General features: G+C 41.9%; 1 protein-coding gene across 4 annotated transcripts; it reads left to right on the top strand.

Moving 5' to 3' along the window:
• The first annotated feature begins 84 nt into the window (after positions 1 to 84).
• LOC309715545 (gap junction delta-2 protein-like) lies at positions 85 to 20,854 on the top strand. Of its 4 annotated transcripts, none has more exons than XM_082548750.1 (3): positions 3,590 to 4,772; positions 6,428 to 6,484; positions 18,482 to 20,854. In XM_082548750.1, exons 1-3 carry the CDS (start codon positions 4,702 to 4,704, stop codon positions 19,344 to 19,346), a joined length of 993 nt encoding a protein of 330 aa, XP_082404876.1. In that variant the 5' UTR covers positions 3,590 to 4,701; the 3' UTR covers positions 19,347 to 20,854. The 4 variants fall into 4 exon arrangements, with proteins under 4 accessions (XP_082404879.1, XP_082404876.1, XP_082404877.1 ...); XM_082548752.1 differs by lacking the exon at positions 3,590 to 4,772 and adding an exon at positions 5,506 to 6,320; XM_082548753.1 differs by lacking the exons at positions 3,590 to 4,772; positions 6,428 to 6,484 and adding an exon at positions 85 to 270.
• The last annotated feature ends 1,057 nt before the right edge of the window (positions 20,855 to 21,911 follow it).

The raw sequence follows: 21,911 nt of genomic DNA, 5'->3' as shown, positions 1-21,911 counted from the left end.
AAGTTTATGGATAGATGTGTCTTCTTGGCATGTTCATGTGCTGCCCTCTGCTGGTGGAGCAAAAAAACCCCACAATGAAAAACCAGACTGCTCCTTTGGCAGAGCAACGCACTAACACATTTGATTCAGTAGATTTTATTTTTATTTTATTTCACAAAGTTGGAAGCATTATGAGAGGAAAAAAACTACCGTGCTAAGGACAGAGAAGAACAGAAGGAAAAGGCACGGTGTGTTTTTTAAAGCCCACTAGAGGGGGCACTTTCATCACAGGTAAGATTTCACTACTAAGCAACTTTAATGGGAATCCCAATAATGTTTAAAGAATTAGACGGTGACTTTTACCGATGGTTAAATTAAATGGAAAGATTTTTTTAACATCCATCCATCCATTCATTCGCTTATCCTGTTCAGGGTTGCGGGGGTGGGAGGTGGGAGTGGGGGCTATCCCAGCTGTCTCAGGGCAAGAGGCCGGGTACACCCTGGACAGGTCGCCAGTCTGTCGCAACCTATCCCCACTAACTGCATGTCTTTGAACTGTGGGAGGGGTCGCACTCATGATGAAATCCCTCAGAAGCAGAAGATTAAGAAAGAAAACAGGCACTAATACATGAATATTTCTATTAAAAACAGTCCCCAGTAGTGAGTAAAATTTCTTTCTTTGTTACTCAGAGTTTTTAGGTAAACTTTATTTCATTTTTTTTCCAATGTAGAATAAACGTTGTTTAAAGAAACGGTGTAACACTCCTATATAGCATTCGACAGTGTTAATCAGTCCTGTTGGTGCTGAAAGAATAGCATTCTTTTTGTTCAGCCTATTTTTAAACCTCACTGCAATGTGCACATGTTCAGCCTTATATTCGCTCTATTAATGCCAGGTTTTGCTGGCAACCATGTAGCATCAAGCCAACTGGCATTATGAGTCCTTGTGAAGGAAATTAAATCACAGTTGAGGGTAGCAGTTTGTAGCTGTGAAAGTGGATGTCTGACTTGTTAGTTCTATTATGTCAGACACTTTTTAAAAATTGGTATCAGGCTGTGATGTTTACAGGACCCTGTGTAGCTTTTATTGGATTAATCATGACCTTCAGCTCATCAGACAGCTGCTGTCCTGAAGGATGAAGCCCAGAGGCAACATACAAGGTGGTTTACTTACTCCACCCAAGGACAGAAAAGATAAGATAAGATAAGATAAGATAAGACTTTATTGATCCCACGGCAGGGAAATTTGTGCGTTACCTCAGCTCAGGCACAGATAGCAGAAGAAAAATCAAAAAATCAAAATAAAATACAAACAAATACAAAATAAGTAAAATAATACACTATACACAACGGTAGCATACACAGCATGTGATTATGGATAGAGGGGTGTATGAATGACTGCCTGTCTACCTGTTTAATTCTGTTAGTGTTTTAATAAATTCTATAAATGATCCACTCTCACATACAGCATGTATGAACAGTACACCTCTGCTTTTTTACCTGCAGTCATTTAAATACCAAATCAAGATACTTATAATCTCCCACTGACTGATAACCACTTTTGGTCTCAATATTTTGTCATTCCAGCATCCTTGTTGTTAGGGTAATTTAATTCTTACATAATTCCTATTAAAGATACATGTGCTGTGTAAGGGCATGTATTATTTGTGTGGACATATCCATCCTGATGAGATCAAAGATGAGCTCAAACAGAAAATAAATTAAAATGTCAGAACCCTACAGATGCAAGTGTTTTCTTCAACTATTAATTAACCAGAGGAAACTGACTTCACCCTACTGTTCACTAGCCTGGATTACATTTACATTTTAGGGGTTTTAAGTATAAAAGGCAATGCATTATTAGTGTATGGGTACAGTATGTGAGTTCATGCCTGCTTGAGCCAGCTGTTCTAAGTCACTGAAGAGAAGACACACCTGCGCCCCGCTCTCATTCATGTGCCATGCAGCTCTGAAGTCTCTTTGCAGAGCAGCTGACGGGCTGATGCCAGCCCTTCAGCTGCTCTGGTTGCGACCCACGCCTCATTAAACTTGAGCCATCAACTTGAGCCGGCTGCCTCTCCCCTCCCTCTTTTCTCTCCCCTTAACAGCACTCCTACGCCACATGTCCTTGGTCAGGGAAAGACCCCAAATCTCCCGCCCCTCCCACTGAAGATGCTGAATTAACAAATTCTCCATTGCTCCCGGTCTCCCTCACTCAGTCATTCTCCGTCTCTCACGCATAAGCATACAGAGGGATGCGGCACGTGTGTTTCCACGCGCACAGCAAGACGGATTGCGCTGTAGACCTCTGTAGAGGTTGTGCATTTTGAATGTGCTCACGTCACTGCCTTTTGCTCATTTTTGAAAGATCCATCAGCACCCTGAATTTGAGGAGGTGCTATCAAATTTCCCCCGAAGCTCCTAAAAGTCACCCACCTTATTCTGCAAGAAATGAGCTGTCAGCTTGAAAAGCGTGTAATCCAAAATCAAAGGAGCATGACTAAAAGGAAGCATGGTGCAAAAGAATCGAAGCTGTCACCTCAAGCCATGACTTCATCCTGGTGCGCTGGTCTCATGTCAGGCCACCGCATCATTTACTTCTGCAAAACTCGACTCAGTCTTCTAGATGGGAAAACCTTGCTATGACTCCCATCTTGGGGAAAAAAAGTCTTTATTTTTTTCTTCTTTTTTCTTCTCTTGTTCAGATAAAGAGAGTGTATAGGGGATGTTTGTGCATTAGTGTATGAATCTGACTGTATCCATGTGCGTAATGGATGGAGACCATCAAATTCCCACACCACCTTGATCTAATGTCAATGTCACACCAAAGTACAACACTGTGCTCATCTCTCCCGTGAGGGAGACTGAACGCAAGGGCTCTAATGGAGGAGAGACTGATGAGGAACAGAGAGAAGTTGAAAAGGGGAAATCGGAAAAAAGGGGTATGAAGGTTAGGCCAGGGTAAAATAGGTGTGTTGTATTCCCCAATACAGTAAGATAGAGAAAGGGAGGGGATACGTGGGGGATGGGGTGGAGCAGAGCTACAATTCTCCTGTAATCCTCCTCCTGGAATCATGAGGTTAGATGATGGGGGCGGGGGGGGGGGGGTGTACCAGGAAGAGAGCATTTGAAGTGAAGGGAAACACACTGGAACAAAGGACTGCAATGAACACAGGGCAGGAGGCACAGTTAGATCACAACTCCGTCTTTTCTGTGCAACATCAGGCAGGAATAGGCACAGCAGTACAGTGGGAGGCATTCTTGCAAGCATAACCGAAGCAGAGATCAGAGTAGCAATCCAAGCACATTTACAAGAGGAGGCAGAGAAGGAGGGAGGGCGAGAAGGAGGGATGAGAGAGAGCAGATCTATGAAAGGAGGAGGAGGGGTGTTGCATGCTCACACAGTGTGACAGAGATAGAGCGATGAACGAGGCTAAGACACACAGAGAGAGAGAGGGAGAGAGGGGAGAGCACAGAGCAGAGATGGGGACCGAACGCTGAGACAGAGGTAGTTGGAAGGACTCAGATCTGCAGAACAAACGTGAGGAAAAGGAGGAAGAGAGTGAAGGTGAAGGAGAGCAGGAGGGAGAGAGGCGGGAGGGAGGGGGGTGCAAGATGATGGAGCCCAGAAATAGGTTTCTCAGGACAGCTTTTCATCCCTGCAAGACATGACTCTTGGTGTTGGACTGTGCTGAATTTAGCCAGGGGGACAACACAGGACAACACAGGACAGCAGGTCTGCAGCACATTGACTGGGTTCAGCCTCACTGGATGCAGCAAAGCAGCTGATTTATTACTGAGGGGATGGGTGGCAGCGTGTTTGAGCGTGTGTCTTGGAGCGCACGTGTGTGTGCATGTGTGTGTATGCAGGTTTTTATGGGTCCTTGTAGCACTCAGAGCTGTGGGAGCGACCATTCCTCCAGTCATGAAATGACATTCAGCAGGCAGGAGCTTTGTGTGCTGGCGTGGATCTGCAGTCCTCAGTAGGAAGTGCGAGAGTGGGGATTCAAAGCTGTCATCGAGTGCAAGTGTGCGTGTGTGTTTACAGTGCCATTTGCTGAGGTGAGCCGAGGAGGATCAGCTATATGTGTTGTGTGTGTGTGTTTAGGTTGGAGTAGCAAGGGTGCAGCAAAGGCAAAGCTTCTACACAATGCAAGGACGATTGCAGGGGAGCACCGATGGCAGTGAGTGCAGCTAAAGTACAAGGAGTGCCCTGGGGGTAAGGTGGAGGACAAAGGCAGGGACAGAAGAAGGAGAGGGGAAGGAGAACAGAGGCAAGTGGAAAACAGAGGGTGATCATGGCTGTCATTCAGTGAGCTATAGCATATGCTGTAGCGCAGAGCGGAGTGGTGCGGCAGGGGGAGGACAAGCATCACTGCACAGGGGAGGGGGAGAAACTACGGGAGAGAGAAGGTGGGGGGAGTGGTGTGTGTGTGGTGGGGAGGCGATCAGCTCAGCACCTCTTCAGCACCTGGAAGAGGAGCAGAGCAGGACAGGCCCAGCAGAAGACATTCATTCATTCACGTGCACAGAGATGAACTGATAAGCGGCTAGGTCAACGTGTAGAGGTCAAAGGGAGCTGAGGTGTGACGGGAGTGGGTGGGTGGTTTGACTGTACTCTCTGCTGGTCCTGAGAGCAAGGCGAAGGAGTTCCCTGGAGGAAAGGGGGGTCAGGTCCCCAAGCCCTGTTTCTTCTGACCGTTCTGCCCCCTCTTCATCGCCATGGGAGAGTGGACGATTTTGGAGAGGCTGCTGGAGGCGGCTGTCCAGCAGCACTCTACTATGATCGGAAGGTAAGACATGGATTTAAGTGGGAAGGTGGTGTTTTCTGGTTTTGTGTCCGCGGTTTTATGTCAACTGATGAGCTGGGATTTTTTTCTTTCTTTCTTTTTTTTTTGCACATTACATGCTGTTTTGTATGGATCTGTGGATGGCATCTGTACAGAGACTACCCTTCTCAAGGCTTGTCCCAGTGCTCTCCTCTGTTCCACTATCCCTCACAGTCCTCCCTGCCTTCCCCGTCCTTTCTTCCTCCCTGCTCTCCTCACTCTTATCCTCCACACCCACTATTAGTTAAGGCATAACCTAATTGCACATAGTCAGCAGCAGGCATTACGGTTAAATCAGAGAGGTTCCTATGTTTTTACTAGCTAATAGCCAAGCTATTGATAGACTATGCTTGATGCTGCTGGCCACAGACCAATATGACAGAAGGAGGAGAGGGGACTAGGAGTGAGAGGAGGGGAGAGCAGAGGTGCGGAAGATGAAAGGATGGTGAGCAAGCAGGTGTGGAGGAAGAATCATGGGGGGAGTTAATGACTCTGAACTCTGAGTGATTTTATTTCCTAAAAAAAACAAAAAAGTTAATCCAATTAGTTTTGACCAGCAGACATTGTTATACTTTGCGTGAGAGTGTTTCGTGGCGGAGAGTTGAACAGACGAGCTTTTAGTTTGATTAGCAGTGGAGACATGCCACGGAGACTTGCTGTAAAATTGGTGTGAAATACGTGCCCCACATGCGTGCCCCACATCATCTCTGTGTGATTAATTGATTGCAAAAGTGGAATTTTCCACCCAGTGAACACAATCCAAATGTCCCACTTGGATGCTCATTTGGCAAAGTGAAGAGTCAACATGCTTCAGCCTGTGAAATCTGGATGTATATGTCGGCCATTTAAAAACTGCTTTGCTTTGGTAAAAACAAAAAGTAACAGTGAAGACTGTGATCGCCCTGCTGTGTTCATTAACTCAAACTCAACAAGGACATGGCCTAAACGTCTTTTTGCTTCAGTGGTCTTTTGTGTGAGTGTGTGTGTTTCTTGCCCCGTGTAAGTTAAAGGACTGCAAAATGGCTCATGTGTTCATTGTCTGTGAATAAGCCAACATCCTCCAGTGGCACTGGAACTGCGTCAAAGTAACAGAGATGATGTGAGCTACACATTTATACCAAAATTTCAGCTGATCGGCAATTTGAAGCTAAGACAGAGATCCTCCTTCCAACCAAATAATTTCAGTCAACTAATTTCTATATTTTAAAAGTGCATTAACCAACGAATTCATCTGGTCCAGTCCTCATATGGAACAATAACCTGGACGCTGACTTGATTTAAAGATGCATTAAGCAATCTCACAGTCTTGTGAGTCCCTCCCATTGATGGCTTGGGAGTACTGTTGTAGCACTGAGAATCAATATCCCACTTGGAAGCCCTACACAGCTTTCAGCTAGTTGTTTTGGTTTCTTTAAGTGGAAAAACCAAAACAATGCTGGTTCGAATGAATGTGGGCAGTCGCTCCCGGTACCGAAGCTAACTGTCCTGTGTAAAAAAACGCAGAAGAAACTGGTAAGCAAAGTTGGAGATTTAGCAAATGAAAAAAAACAAAACAATTATGAGTTGGAAGAGCAAACAAGGGCTAAAACGCCAGTGAATATTGGAATTACATTCAACAGGTGGCCAGATAAAGGAGACCGAAGGGATGTCCGTGTTGCTCTGTTTCTGCTGGATATGTGAGTAGGCAACTGTTTGCTAACATGTTAGCCATAACACCTTGATAAGCTAGATGCTAACTGTTGTGAACTTGTTTTGGAGTCTTTCCGCCCCCTAGTGGTCAAAAATTACTTAATGCAGCTTTAAAATAACAGTTCTGGAAGCTGAATCAGTAAAATCCTGTGAGCACAGGGTACAAAGAACGCTGAAAATTAATCTCTGGATGATTCACGCCACCTACAGATTTTCAGAGGCACAGAAGCAACTCTCAATTTGTCTGCTACCTCTTTCAGAAGTCATAAAGACTATTCTCATGATGCACTTGGTTTTTTCTTATATGCATAGTTTGAGCTATTTGTTGATCATGCACTTCACTGGCTGAACACTAATAAAGGGTATCCTGAATACCAAAGATGTGTTTAGTAAATCGAGTGGTACAGTTTAGAACAGGGCACTTTTTTGTGTGAGATGTGATAGCGTTTACTATATTTATTTTCTATTATGTGTCAAACTGTCCAAAGACACGTGACATTGGATAGTTAAATGATAGTAAAAAAAAAAGCGCATCTCCATCATATAGTAGTATGAAATCCACAGTGAAATGCTTTGTAAATGATCCCCGTGTGTTTGGCTTTCCTCAGAGTGTTTGTCCTACAAGGCTCTTTAGTTGACCCTAGAGCATTAGCTGTAACATTATCTGCTTCCCAGTGGCGGGGTTTCCTCCATTTTTCTTCCATCTGCTATGTAAGCCAAGAAACCTTTGTTTTTGAGTCTCTCTGTACATTATTTGTTAGCATTTTTTGTTTTAGGCCCCCGAACAGCTTCTTATTTTCTCTACGCCGCTTTCGATTTTGTCCCTTTAGTTAGCATGTGTGCAGGATATCTGAAGATGTACAGGAAAACTCACAAGTACCTTGGACAGAGAGGCCGTGGACTAGCTTGTAGCAAGTTATTTTTAAGTGGTGATATTGCTTTTCAACTATAGAAAGGAAAAGAAAACATTAGACATTCCTAGGTTATCTCAGCAGTAAGACAAAAAACAACAACAACAAAAAATGCCTTGACTCCTAAACCTAAGCATGTGTCTGCATGGTCAGGAAATCAGTGACACATAATAATTAAAAGACAGGAATCATGTTTCTGGATGTACCAGCAAGTTGGAGAATTGTTCACCACTGGCACAGTTTTGTGCTGTCAAGGTGCCTCCTAGATTGTTAACGCCAAACCCCACACTAAATTATGTGTGGAGTCAAAATTGTTGCACTGACCTCTATGGGTTGAAAGGTTCAAGTCTGTTGCACCACTGACCACAGCCAACAACCATTGTTGGCTGTGGTCCATTGCACTCGTGAACACAACCGTGATGTAGTGTTGCACTGTTGTGCGTCGTGAAGTCCTGCACTTCACAGGGTGTGGCATGCAGCGACTGGTAGATGGCATCACAAGTAGGATGTTCAGCCTGTGTGTCGTTACTTTGACAACGTTTGCATGTGTTCGCTTGCAGTTTTAATGGATGCGGTTCCAAAGCACAGAACAGTGACGTTTCGACATAAAAGGTCTCCCCTGCATCCAAACTTTGGAACATGGTTGCATGTCAGTCATCTTTTTTTGAGTGCCGACACGAGGATGCAAATCCACTGTGAGACACCGACAGCATTTTCAGATGTTTAGACTGTCTTTTTGAGCTACAATTAAGCTGTTTCTTAATTGTAGGTTTAAGCTAACCTATGCCCTGGCATAGGATAGATAATTAGCTCAGGATTACAGAAGAGTGTTTGAAATAGAAACGGACCAACTACACTGTGGCATAGGTTAGCTTAATTATGGTCTTTGATCGAGACAGACAAATTGAGAGTTGCTTCTGTGCCTCTGACTAACCACAGGTGCCTTGCGTATTATGACTCATTCAGTTATTAATGTTGTGTATTGTGAAATCTTCATAAGCTTGACTTCTAACTGCACAATGTACAATGTGTGCATGGATAACCGATGACTGTACTCATGATAACATGGAAATGAAAATCATTGTCAAGGCTGCAGTAATCCACCTCTATCCCAAACCAGTTTTACAGTTATGATAACCCTGAAATCTTTTGCATTAGATAGTATAGTCAGTCTGAGTCTGTTAATTGTAACAAATTAATGACATTTCTGATAAGAATGGAGGTCAGCACACAGACCTGTATATCTATTTTCTGTACCTAATAAAGATTTAACAAAATCTGCACTGAATACGTGATGTTTGTTAGCACTATCCTCTCCAACTTAAACATTCAGGCTCCAAAATTAGGAAAACGAAATTGTTATTTTATTCTTATGCCAATGGCACAGCTCTACTTGTGTACATTTGTGTAAAACATGACACTAGCAGCCTTGATAATGTTTGTGGTTGTTTTCTATGCATATTAACTGACTTCTGGTTACAATTAAAACAATAATTTCATTTTTTGTACATCTACAGCCTTCACAATAAAAATTTTACAGCAGTAATTTACTTTTTGTTTTGTCCTATTCGTAATTCTTGCTGATATACAATCTCATACAAATTAAGTATTTAAGTGGGTGCGATAGACAAATAAATTACATGTCCATATAATACTGCAAACTGAATGTGGAGGCCATGCATCTAACACCTAGGCGCGTCATTTTTCCCAGTCCTTAATCTGTATACAAAAATCACATCATTACAATATATTTTAAAGCACACAACTACAGGCAATAAACTGTTTAATATTCACATACAGTAATACAGTTTGTGTGTGTGTGTGTATGTGTGTGTTTCACATGTGGTGCTCAAACCATTTGCAGATCGCAGGTGTGAATGTTTGTGATGTCTACCGTGACAAAAATGCGTCCGACCGTGTGAAGATCAAGCCTTTGGGTGCGAGATATATAACTTGCCTCTCCTTGACTGCATTGCTGTAGTGAGGTCAGCGCAAAAGATGAGCTGGAAAAAAAAGAGGCAGAGATAATGGAGCACTAGAGTGATCTGAGGAAGATAAAATAATAAAGGTAACCGGATGGATAGAGAGGAGATGATGGGCGCTGTAGAGGCAGAACAAAAAAGCTGCAACGGATGGATGAGGGTGGGGGTGAGACAGAGGGAGGAAGAAAAGTTTTCCCTCTGCAGAGGTTTATCGCTCGGAATCTGTGTCAGAGATCCTTCAACTGAAGTTGCTGGCTGACCCGGCACACAATGTTGACAGCAGTGTTCATGAAGCAGCTCTTTTAAATGTTCAGGTTGATTCTGAGATAAAGTAAATGCAAATGTCACTGTCTATGCTGTTAAAGCCACAAAAGTACATTTCCATAGATTACATTCTGTAAACTGCATTTCAATCAGATTAAGAATTAGTTTACAAAGTGCTGTTTGCTGTTATTCATTTATGCACTTTTAGATTTCTGCATCTATTTACCCTTTATTTGTTTTTTATTCTGTGATGAAGCTCTAAATGATCCATTATTCATCATCTATCACTCCCCACTTAAGCAGTATAAACCATAAAATCTTAATAAATGCTTCGTGCCTCTTGTTGCACGTTGCAACTGATGTCAAGTCATTCATTAAAAATGTATGCAGAGTTGACCAGCCTTTTAATGCAACAAAGTGGTGTATGAAATACACCTTGTTGCTCTGCAGTGCTGTTTATATGGCTGGAAGAACCTGCACTTAGACAGGCAGCCCGGAATGGTTTGACGTGACCGAACATATCTGGGTTCTTGTTTGTTGGCTTTAAAAGCAAGATGCACTCTTTGCCCCGAAGTTGTTCACTCCTGCAGTTTTCATGGTCATGTTCTTTTCCTAAATGGGTCAGGATATCCACAAGAAGGCGGTACCCTACTTTGAGAAGGGCACCCTAGTTCTCCCAAAATAATCAGAGATGCAGGAATGCTCTGCGTGAATTGAGGACATCATCCCTTCTGACAGAATATACTTCATGTATCATTGATAACCATCTTCCTGGATAAGATTTATTCCACCCGAGAAGGTTTTGTTGCAAAGCAAAACAACGGCGTCCATATTGCAGCATTAGAAAGGATTAGTAATCCATCATCGTTCGCCAAGGAGCAGGACTGTCGTTCAAATTAAAGCATTTTCCTGCACATCTATAGTTGTCATTAGTTTATTTGTGCAGCAGTCCCTGATGTTGAATGAAATTGATTGCACGGTTTGCCACTAGCGCTGAGCTCAGCTTTCACTCAGCGCGGGCTATTATTCATTTCAGCAACACATCAGCGGTGTGTGTAAGAGTTTTATCGGGCATGTAATGTTTCCCCTATGCATAGCCTAAATGTATATTTAATGACTTCCCACATGTAGTGATATTTTCTGATTCGATTCAGACAGGTTTTGTTAAACTTTTATGAATTGTGAGCCTGTTATTAAACACCCAAACTCCCTTAAAGAAAGCATTTTGAAGATGTTGTTTTTTAAGGTAAAAATGTAGTCCAGGAAAAATGTGCACCAGAGACCGAAGTAATGACTAATGTAAATGCTTATTTCTTTTTCTTTAACATAAACAAGGGCTGGTTTAAAAGATGTGAAGTGAGGCATGCATGTATGTGGGCTGCACTGAGATTTTTAAACTATTTGCAGTGTTCTAATTATTCATTGCTTAAAATAAAGACAAACTTTAACTTCCTCTTGGGTAAATCCTGGTGGCAAAGATGTCTAACTAGAAATGTTTGACACCGACAACCTAACAAATCTATGATACTATGATACAATATGTAAAGCTCCAATCTAAAATAAAAAGAATAAATCAGTAAAAAGTAATAAGCAGCCTATTCTACAGGTGGACAGATCAATCCCAATATCGATATTATCTATGCCAACCCTGGTATTGGTATTAGATCTATGCTAGCATGATAGGATCAATGCCTTATTTCTATCCTAAGTTCAGTAGCCCATTGAATTGTGTTATCTATTGTATTCACAGCCTATGGCACGTTTAAACAACAGAAGGTGAAAAGCTGAAAGGCGCGTTTCGTTGTGTTAACTAATTATTGTGGAAATTAAAATTCACAGTTAATTAGTAGTCATTAAAATGTGTTCAGCATTTGTCAAAATGATGATGATTCAACTCATAAATCACGACACCACTGCTCTCCCCTCCATATGCTGTCTTTATAGGTTCAAAGTATCGGTATCAGTATTGGTATCAGCAGTATCAGTCCTGTATTGATCTGGCATCAGCTCGATACCAAAGTTTGCAGTATCATACACCACTAGCCTAATCACAAACTTAGCCATCAGCTAGTGAAGGTTTAAAATATGGACAGAGTTAGGACGTGGGCATGGCTGAGTGGGAGAGACATGAAATAAGCGTTCACCTTGCACAGGTGGACGGTGCTATCATGTTATATTGTGGGAAGTCAATTTACAGGAGCCAACCACATTACTAGAGTCTGACTGTCTTTAATGGCACATTGCAGGTTTAGGAAAGAAAACACGCAGTTTGAGGGTCATTAATAACAAATACATTTCCCTCAGTTGAAATAAGAAATTAATACACACATTAGAAGGAAGTTAGGGACATTCATTAATGTGCAGATTGAATCATATTTTACTGTGATACATAATGACAGTACTTACAATAGTAAGCCACTTGATTTGGAAAGTAACCATCATGTTAGTGTGCTCTAACTTTCAGAAAGGACAACTGATTAGAATTTAAATAATCTGCCAGAAAAGCCACGAGGCAGGAAGCTGTTTCACACCCCAACATATGCAAACACAAATATTATAGACAGGTTATTGTATGCAACTCTAAGCCAATGTTTAAATGAACAAAAGCTTGCACGTTGTGATGAACAAAGCATCTGAATTCACAAAGTGTTTATATGGTCTTTCAGTAACTTCTAGTAATTAGCTTGTGATTAGAAGCTTTTACAGCTGTAAACTCCCACTAATATAGATCTGTGTTTGCTGGTTTTATAACTAGCAAGTTATATATCATAAGTGCTTTTCCAACCTTTTTCCATGAGGCTAAAACTCCATTAATACTTTTTACAGAGAAACTTGCTACATACAATTTTACTAAAAGCCTTACAATTAAATCTTTGCAACCCAACACACAATTTAACCAGCGCTGACAAGTAGCAAAGGTTCTGTTTACTGACCTTATGTAGAGGCTACATTTTAGCAGCGGAGATATTTTTATAAAAAAATAACCATTCCAGACATTTACTAAGATTTTATGTGTTTTTTGCAATTAAACAGTCAGATGAAAAGCCCCTACATAAAAATTAAGGTTAAATATGCTACTTTAGGAAAACTTGTGAGTGCTGTTTGAAATATTAGGGACAAAAACTTCTAACAATTTGTTACTTTTCAGCACCAGATTTTTATGCTTAAGAAGATATCCTCTGAAGACAAACATACAGTGCAACCACATGAGGCAGATGATTTTTGTCTGCTGCAAGACTTAAAGGTTCTGGCACTAAAACATATTAGAGAGACAGAGCAGAGCTGATGCATTCTGGGAACTGTCAAAATTAAAAAGGGGTCTTATGCAACGTCCTGAACAAATACCATTTAAAGTATGAGTCCAATTTCCCAGTCTTGCTATTTTGGGTAGGTCTGAAAAGGTCAGGCTCGGTGACGCGGTGATGTTTCCTGTTTTTATCAAGGATAGCTTTGACTACTTGTTATCTAGTTTGGGAGAAACTTGTGTGAAACTTCAGAGCTGCGTAAACTTAGCTGCGCTAACCTGTAATCATCTCTTTTCTCGTCAATATCAAGCATTTCATTAATAAATATATAAAAAAAATATCTCCTGTAACTCCTTCATCCTCAGTAACCAGACTTCCATTACAGTGATGCTGAGTCATTTGCCCTGTCAGTCGCCCTTGTGTATTTATTTACCAAAAATGTCAATATTTTTCAATTCAATATCCATTTAATTCAATTTTATTTATACATCACCAAATAAAAACATTAAAATCGCCTCAAGGGGCTTTATATTGTAAGGTAGACCCTACAATAATACATAAAGAGTAAAAACAATCATATGACCCCCTATGAGCAAGCACTTTGGCGGCAGTGGGAAGGAAAAACTCCCTTTTAACAGGAAGAAACCTCCAGCAGAACCAGGCTCAGGGAGGGGCGGCCATCTGTACAAAAATGTATTACAGGAATAAAATGGGAGACCTGATGTGTGTAAAATCCCATCATTACGCCAAATACTGTACTGTAGGCCAAGATGTCATATAAATGGAATCTTCTGAAATTGTATATTGATGTGATCAGCAAAACGTGCTGGTTCGGGATACACAAAGAAATGCTGATGCCATTTATTTGGTTTTCAAGTTATTTTAGATAGAAACACTTATGCATAATGTTTGCCTCGCTAGCTTGAGTCGAGATGAAAGAGTAATTTTAGATGACATAAAGACAAACGGGATAGAGGAAAGCTGCATCTGGCGTGCTCTGCATTATCATCGCGCATGGTTAGGCCAAGCAATGAGTTAACAGAAACGTTGTGTGTAGGAATTTCTTCCCCCAGCTTTCTTTGAGTGGCGTGAAGTAGTTTGGCATAAAATAAAAATACTCATCATAAACCGTTCTAAGGCATCTTTCTCAAGTGCAGCTGTAATGGTTTTGCTGTGAAGATTGAGATCTCGCTGTTGTCTGTTAGCTGAGGTATAATTGGCACAGATACCTGTAGAGTGTCCCCCAATTAACTTTCCCGTTTCCTCCGTTATTCCTGCAAAACAGCTGGAGGCCATTTCCCTCCGAGATGTTGAATGAGCAAGTGATATAATTACATTTCTGCCCATGTTGACTCTGAGTCGTGGCACAGTGGAAACTAGCAGGATGAAAAAGCTGTTGTGGTTTGAGTCTGACGTCGCTAAACTCGGGCAGATTTTTTAAAACCGTTTCTGTTTCACACTCTAAGTAACGTATTTCAAGACAGCAGGGGTAAGAGAACCACCGCAGCTCAAGTTTAGCTTAAATTACCGTATTCGTCACGCTGACTCGTAGTTGCACTTCAGGCATTCGTGCACATCTGCCGGATATGTGGGCAAGACCTTAAACTATTAAAACACTTTAAGAGAGGAGCAGTGATGAGAGGCGGGTGGATAGAAATGTCTGCACTCTGATAATTAAGCTGTCTAATTTCAAGGCCCGGTAAGGTCTTTATTCATTATGTGCTGCCATCAGCAATCATTGGAGCTTATTATTGAGAGCGTATGGGTGGCAGGAATATTTTTATCCAGGTTTCTTCACAGCTAACTGCACTTATCCAGCGCTTCAGAGGCCAGTCTGTGCACCTTCATATATTAACAGTTACTTTCTTATATTCACAATCTATGTATGAAAGCAAGTGTAGGTTTTCTGGTGCATTTGTGCTTGTGGGCCTCTGTTCTCCCTGGAGGCTGGCGACAGCAGCTGCTGCATGAATGAACGTGTGTGTGTGTGTGTGTGTGTGTGTGTGTGTGTTAAAGCCTCTGGGAAAGACAGAGCTTGCATGTCCAGCCGACACACCAGCTGATGAGCAGCTAACATTACACTGCACACACAATCTTACAGGTCAATCAGCTGCCTGAGGATCACTTTGAAGGTTAACGCAACAAAATACCACCTCATTATCTTTACTTCCTCCTATTTCTGTCCCTCTAGACATAAACGTTAACATGCCCATGAGCTGCTGTTTGTCTCTGCGCTTTATGAAAATGTCAGCTGTCAGTGATGAAGCCCAAGAAAGCAGATATTAAAAAAGAAGATCCAGACGTGAACACGATCCACAGACGCAGAAGGATTGACTTCTAAATCTTATCAAATCTCCTGGACAGTGGTAGGGATTTAGAAGGTCTCTAAAAATGTAATGATTAGTCTTAGCTTTAACCGGGTCCTCCGGGAAGCAGGATGCTAAATTAGGTGACAAGTGGGGACTGATGTGGGAGACAATTTAGCAGCCATTTAAGAAACTTTTGGTGACAGGAACCATGCTGTGATATGTCGTAATGCCTGAATCTTTTTCATGCCCACTTATATGAATCAACTCTTCAAGTATTTTAATATTCTGCCCCATGGGTTTGAGACACTAAAACTTCTGACATCTTTTTCATTATTCATGATTGTTATTGAATATTCTGCAGGTTCAGGCCTTCGTGCTGTCCTAATCTTCTCCTAGTTACCGTATTGGCTAGTTATGCTGCAGGACTTAAAGCACTGATGTTTGCAGACAACGTTCGGGCGCTGCTTTCTGCTAATGCAGCAATCTGCCCCATGCTGATTATTCCGTTATCCAGCAGTAGAGCAAACACATAAACCACCACACACAAACAAACACACACAGCACTCAATACAGGGAACACCATGGGATTTTTTTTTAATGACAAAAAAAGCAGAAGCAATGACTGGATTTTTAAATGACTGCAATGCTGCGCTACTTTAAAATTGAACAAACTCTGAGGAGGACAAGAAAACTGCAACCACAAAGTCCTTATCCCTCTATATTTATGTAAAAAAAAAAAAGCCCAGTTTTTCGTTTAGATGGTGGTGACTACAGACAAATACATACTGACCTATGTCGATGTAATGAAAGACTGGTATAGAGCACTATTTAAAATTTTTGTCAACAGATTTGGATTTGGTCCATCACTAAAAAAGCTGTCACAATGATGAACACATGACAGCATAGTGGAAAGTTTGTCGAGATGAACTGATATTACATGTTGCAGTACATCTATGTGGATGCACTCATCGGAAATCACGATGCATGACATTTTAAGAAGAAGAAAAAGCTTCAATCCTCTTACCTTCAGTCTGAGGACAGTCTGAACTAAGAATATTTCAGTTCAACATTAAAAAACATGTCGCCCATGAGTCTGTGGCATTACACACAGATGTTTACAGCAGGAAGATTCAGTGGCATTAAGTTGTAATTATGACATAGTAATTATCACTGGGCAGAGAAGCAGCCAATGTCTTTTATTACCTTGATTAGAAAATCAAGGTGGAGTGCAGAAAAGCTGCTCTTGAGCCTCTTGCATGGTTTTAAATCAACATCCAGCACTGCAGATTCTCACACTGACACTGACCTAGAGTTAGTCATATATCCTCTATCTTTTAAACAAATATTTGCATACAGACGAGCTGTGTCAACCACAGATCTTCGTCCCTGTGAGCAGAATGCGTCAAATCTTCCTGTGGTGCAGAGAACCATCAATATCATTCATTCAGCCATATCGACTGCTGTCGAACCACTAGTGAGCCCGTACACATCAGGCTAACCGCAAAGGAGCAGATGTTGACAGATGTCTTAATGTGAATGACACACAGGACCAGATTTGAACTTCTGAAAGTCCAAAGATGCGGGGGAGCTTTATTCTGCTGGATTTTTAACCATGATGGAAGTCAGTGTAGCGTGCACGCTGGCAGCTGCTCTGAGCACAGGCGACTGTGAGTCTTTGCCATTTTGCACAAGTCATACACATGGCTGACTCTTCCTCTTTGTGTCTGTGTCCTCGTGCCTGTCTTCTTCGCACAAAAAAACACACACAGGCATGCATTCGCAGGTGGAGCAGCGATAGTCCTGCAGCAAGGCACTGCTCTATTTTAAGTCTGTTTCATGCTAACGCATGTTCCCCTGGTGTACCTCTTACCTTCACCCGTCTTTCCCTTGGCTTCAGCAAATTGCCTCCTCTTTCACATCATTCAAACAAATGTATTTTTTTTTGACTTGTCGGATATTTCTAACAACTGTAGGCTATTTTTCCCCCCCATACTGGGTGTCTATACAGCCATCCTCTGCAGGTTGCTGTGGTTACTGGTCACTGAAGGTCGGTAGGCATTTTGAGCCCTCATTAAAAGATAAAGTATGGAGTCTCATTTTATAGCAAACAAGTTAGGATGCACGTGCATATTTAAAATACAACAAAATCCCATTACTTTGGCTATTGTCCTACGTAGCTGCCTTTCACTTCAGGGCCAGCTCCCATCTATCTCTATCCCTTTACTTCCCGTCTGTGGCCCCCTCTTGTGCTTGGATACAAGAGTGTGCTAAGCAACTGGCTCTTCCACACAGGGAGCATTCACATCCACGGCTGTGGCATAAATACCAGGGAACTCAATGATGTGCAGGCTTTCCTCGCTCATTAGAAAGAGCTGACACTGCAGCCCTAAAGCCAGAGTCCTCCTCCGCAGTGCCCATACTGGATCGACACCATGAAAATAACAGAACAGCTGTACTGCTCTCTAGATCCACCGGTCCCTGGACACAGCTTTCTATAACTGCAGCAAAGCACTAATGATGCTCAATGGGAAGTCCATGCAGTTTTTAGCAAATGCCACCTCCTCGGGAGAGCAGCTCCCTATAGTTGAGGCAACTCGTTCTTTTCTATGTGAGCTCTTTAAATAGCTACACATCTTAAAAGCTTTGCAACTGTGACGGTTGTTGCCCCTTAATACGGTGCATGCTTCTTTCCTCACTTGGGAGTCAACAATGAAACAGAAGGAGGTTATTTATACAGCAATATACTATTCAGTTGCTTTGCAACAGAGATATTTTGGTATGTTCGATAAAAGCTAATTAACACTAGGGGAAATATGCTAACATGCGAGACTGATTCTTAAATCAGTGGGTGTCTATTATAGCTGTTGCCATTCAGTTCCATTTCAGTCCAGCTGTGAAAATGAGTGTGAAATCATCTTTATCTTATGATTAGTGACCTGAGGTGCGCATGCTATCTAGAGGACAGCTCCATCATCCCAGGGTATTGTTTATCACGGCAGCTGCTTACAAGCACACAAATACGTGTGCACACGCACACACATGCAAAGTGAATGTAGTGTCACTGTCCCTTTAATTTTCAGAAACGCATATTCAAAAAAAATCAAAACCACTATTGTCGACAGCACCTATTCACCATTAACTTTATACCGACTCACTCGTACGGTCATGCCCACATATAATGTTCCTTTGTGGATTTGCTCCTCATTAACTGATGCTGTCTTTCTCCTGTTTCACCACCTTCCCTTCCTGCCCTCTCTCCTTCTGTCTCTGCAGGATCCTGCTGACAGTGGTGGTGATTTTCCGTATCTTAATAGTTGGCATAGTGGGGGAGAAGGTGTATGAGGACGAGCAAATCATGTTCATTTGTAACACCATGCAGCCCGGCTGCAACCAGGCTTGTTATGACAAGGCATTCCCGATCTCGCACATCCGCTACTGGGTTTTTCAGATAATCCTGGTGTGCACGCCAAGCCTGTGCTTCATCACCTATTCTGTCCATCAGTCAGCCAAAGCACGTGATCGAAGCTACTCTCTGCTGCATCCTTACATGGATCACCATGGTCATGGCCACCATGGTCGCCACCATGACCACCACTCTCGTAAGCTCCATGCCCGAAACATCAACGGCATCCTGGTGCACCCCGACAGTAGTAAGGAGGATCATGACTGCTTGGAGGTCAAGGAGATCCCTAACGGACCCCGGGGACTCCCTCCAACTCACAAGAGCTCTAAAGTGCGACGGCAAGAAGGCATCTCCCGTTTCTACGTCATCCAGGTTGTGTTCCGCAATGCGCTCGAGATCGGCTTCTTGGCGGGCCAGTATTTCCTGTACGGCTTCAACGTGCCGGGGATGTTTGAGTGCGATCGCTACCCATGCGTGAAGGAGGTGGAGTGTTACGTGTCCCGTCCCACAGAAAAGACTGTGTTTTTGGTCTTTATGTTTGCAGTTAGTGGCATATGTGTGCTACTTAACCTGGCAGAGCTCAACCACCTTGGCTGGAGGAAGATAAAAACGGCCATCAGAGGGGTGCAGGCCCGGAGAAAGTCCATCTGTGAAGTGCGCAAGAAGGATGTTTCACACATGTCCCAAGCCCCAAACCTGGGCAGGACCCAGTCTAGTGAGTCAGCCTACGTCTGACAGAGGCTTCTCTGCCTGGGGGCTCAAAGACCTTTTAAATATTGGAGAAGAGCTTTTCCCTGGCCGCAGACCACCCATCAGTAGGCACAAAACTGACAACTGCATTATTATTCAGGGGCACAGATGGACTCTGTGTAGTGACGATGAACCATTACTTCACCAAGTAGAGTTTTTGACACTTTGAAACTAAAAAGGTAACTGTGTTGCTGTAACATTGAGAGCTCTGCTCTGCCTAGGTGACACTAGGTGCCTTCACAGAACCCAACTGACAAAACTGAGCAATTACAAATAATATTAATAGACTGTAGGTTTAAAGGTTGTGTGAGGTTGAATTACCTGAAGTTCTTCATTATTTGCCTTTGCTGTAGCTTAGAAATCCTCTCATTTTCCAATTATGTGTGCATATGCAAGAGCTTAAGCGCGTGCATGCATACGCATGTGTGTGGGGAAAAAAAGCCAATCTCTGACTCAAGTCAGGATAATTGAATGCTAAACTAATCTGAGCTACTGAGAGAAAAATAATGTCCACACTGTTAAGACCACACAGTGGACAAACAAGCACCTTTTGAACAACACAAAATGATCAGCACTAAAATGTTTAGTAAACTGGAACACATCATTTATTGTATCAGACTCTTTTCCTAAAATTTCTCACAAATCTCCATATTCTTCACCGCATTAGGTGCCAAACAGACTGCAGACTCACATCACCTGAGAGCTTCTGCTCAAAATAGGACACAGGGTGCACTGAAGATGAGGTAGATTACTTTCCAACACTGTGTCAATGCACCACAATGCTCCCAGTGCCTGCAAGGCACTGTTTACGTTCACACACAAAAAAGGAAAAAAAAAATCAAGTAAAGTGTGCCAGTGTTTGCACTTTGGCTTGTAAAATGTTATTGCTGTTGAAAGCTTATGAATGGAATTAAACACTTTAAACAGGAAAAGTATTGTAGTCACAAATATTTTAACATGTAACCTCAAGCTTTTTTTCACAAGCTGATTTGGTGCCATATTTCAAAGTTACTGTACATAGATGAAATGTTATAATTACACTTAGTGTTTTCACTATGCGGTAGAGATAGGCTGTACTTGGGTGGGAGAATAGGGGCTTGGTTGGTTATGAAAATTAATCATAGATTGCCAGCTTTAATGAGATGTATTAATAATGTGCTCTTTGTAATGCCTTTACCCTCTGATGGAGACTGTATGTTCCAAGAAGTGACTTCCCTCTATGGACTCTGAAAAAGGCATGTAACTGAAGCATTATTAGAATGGATAGATTATGAGATGTAACTTTAAAAAAGAGACTGTTTCATTTATTTGCATCCTGCTCCTGTGAAATGTAATACTCAGCATGCATGAAGATGAAAACTATAAAGAGATATGAGCATAGAATCTCGTTATGGGAATAATGAAAGCAAATACCTGAAAGGCGCCACAACTGCAGCAATAACAATAATAATGATAATATATAGTATGTGACAAAAAATATGTGAATAAATCATTATGCAGTGATTTTGGCTGTGCTTTGTTTAACAAAGATGTGATAATTACTATGCACTGTTGCCTTTCTACTTACGTTGTGTGGTGTTAGCTGATAACAGTCATGCAGGTACACCATGCAAAAAGGAATTTCACTGGAACACTACATCAGCATATGTTTATTGCTATTACTACTGCTAATGCGGTGCAGTGTAGGTTCAAGCGTAAAGAATGGTGAGTTTCAAAAGTCTTCATTTAAAATACATGGACGAAAGTAGGGGGCCGGTGTTCTGACAAAACACCCTACCTATCAAGTTGTCCTAGATGTTGTTACTGCGCATGCGCACAACTCAAAACGCCCATGTTTTTGGTGTTAATAGTACACACCTATTATTTGATCCTACCCGGATCTTGTGCGTGTGAAAAATGGTTAGTATTATATGTTTTACTTCTTTATTACAGTTGATACTTGTTTTCTGTAAGCTGTTGTCAATTTGTTAACTTTTCAAGCTAAGTTGCGTTTTGTTTTGTTTTTTTCAAAAATACTGCAATTTGGAGTCTCAATTGAAGTCATATTTCAAGTCTTGATTTATTACTTCTAAGTTTCTGTAAACTGGCATACAGCGTAAACCTTGTCAATTAATTTTAGTCCTCCTGCAGTTGGTCGACACCACGCTCCGCTGTTAGCACGTTTTGATAAGTGTGATTTGGCTATCAGAAAGTCATACCTATAGATATGTACGATGGAGGCATAAACCACCTAAGGTAGTATATTCTAATGAGGTAACACGCATTGATAGACATGACTATAAAGTTACGCTACGGTAGGATGTTTTGACAAAGTAGGATGTTTTGTCAGAACACCGGCTACACGTTACACCTACAGGAGCTGCTCGGTCATGGAAACCAGTGCCACGAAGCTCCCGGTGCACAATTTTTGTGCTTACGTTAATGCCACAGGAGGTTTCTCTGCAGTTACTGAGTCAGCAGAGCATTGGCGACTTTTATGGACTATACACTTCAGCAGTCTCCGACCCCAAACTATATGTGGTCTCCCACTTTTTGGGTAAGTTACTATGG

This window comes from Aulonocara stuartgranti (genome assembly GCF_965226115.1).
Source record: "Aulonocara stuartgranti genome assembly, chromosome: 10".
In the NCBI taxonomy this organism is placed as follows: domain Eukaryota; kingdom Metazoa; phylum Chordata; class Actinopteri; order Cichliformes; family Cichlidae; genus Aulonocara; species Aulonocara stuartgranti.
The sequence above is the reverse complement of the archived record's forward strand: the minus strand, read 5'-3'. Positions and strand labels throughout refer to the sequence as shown.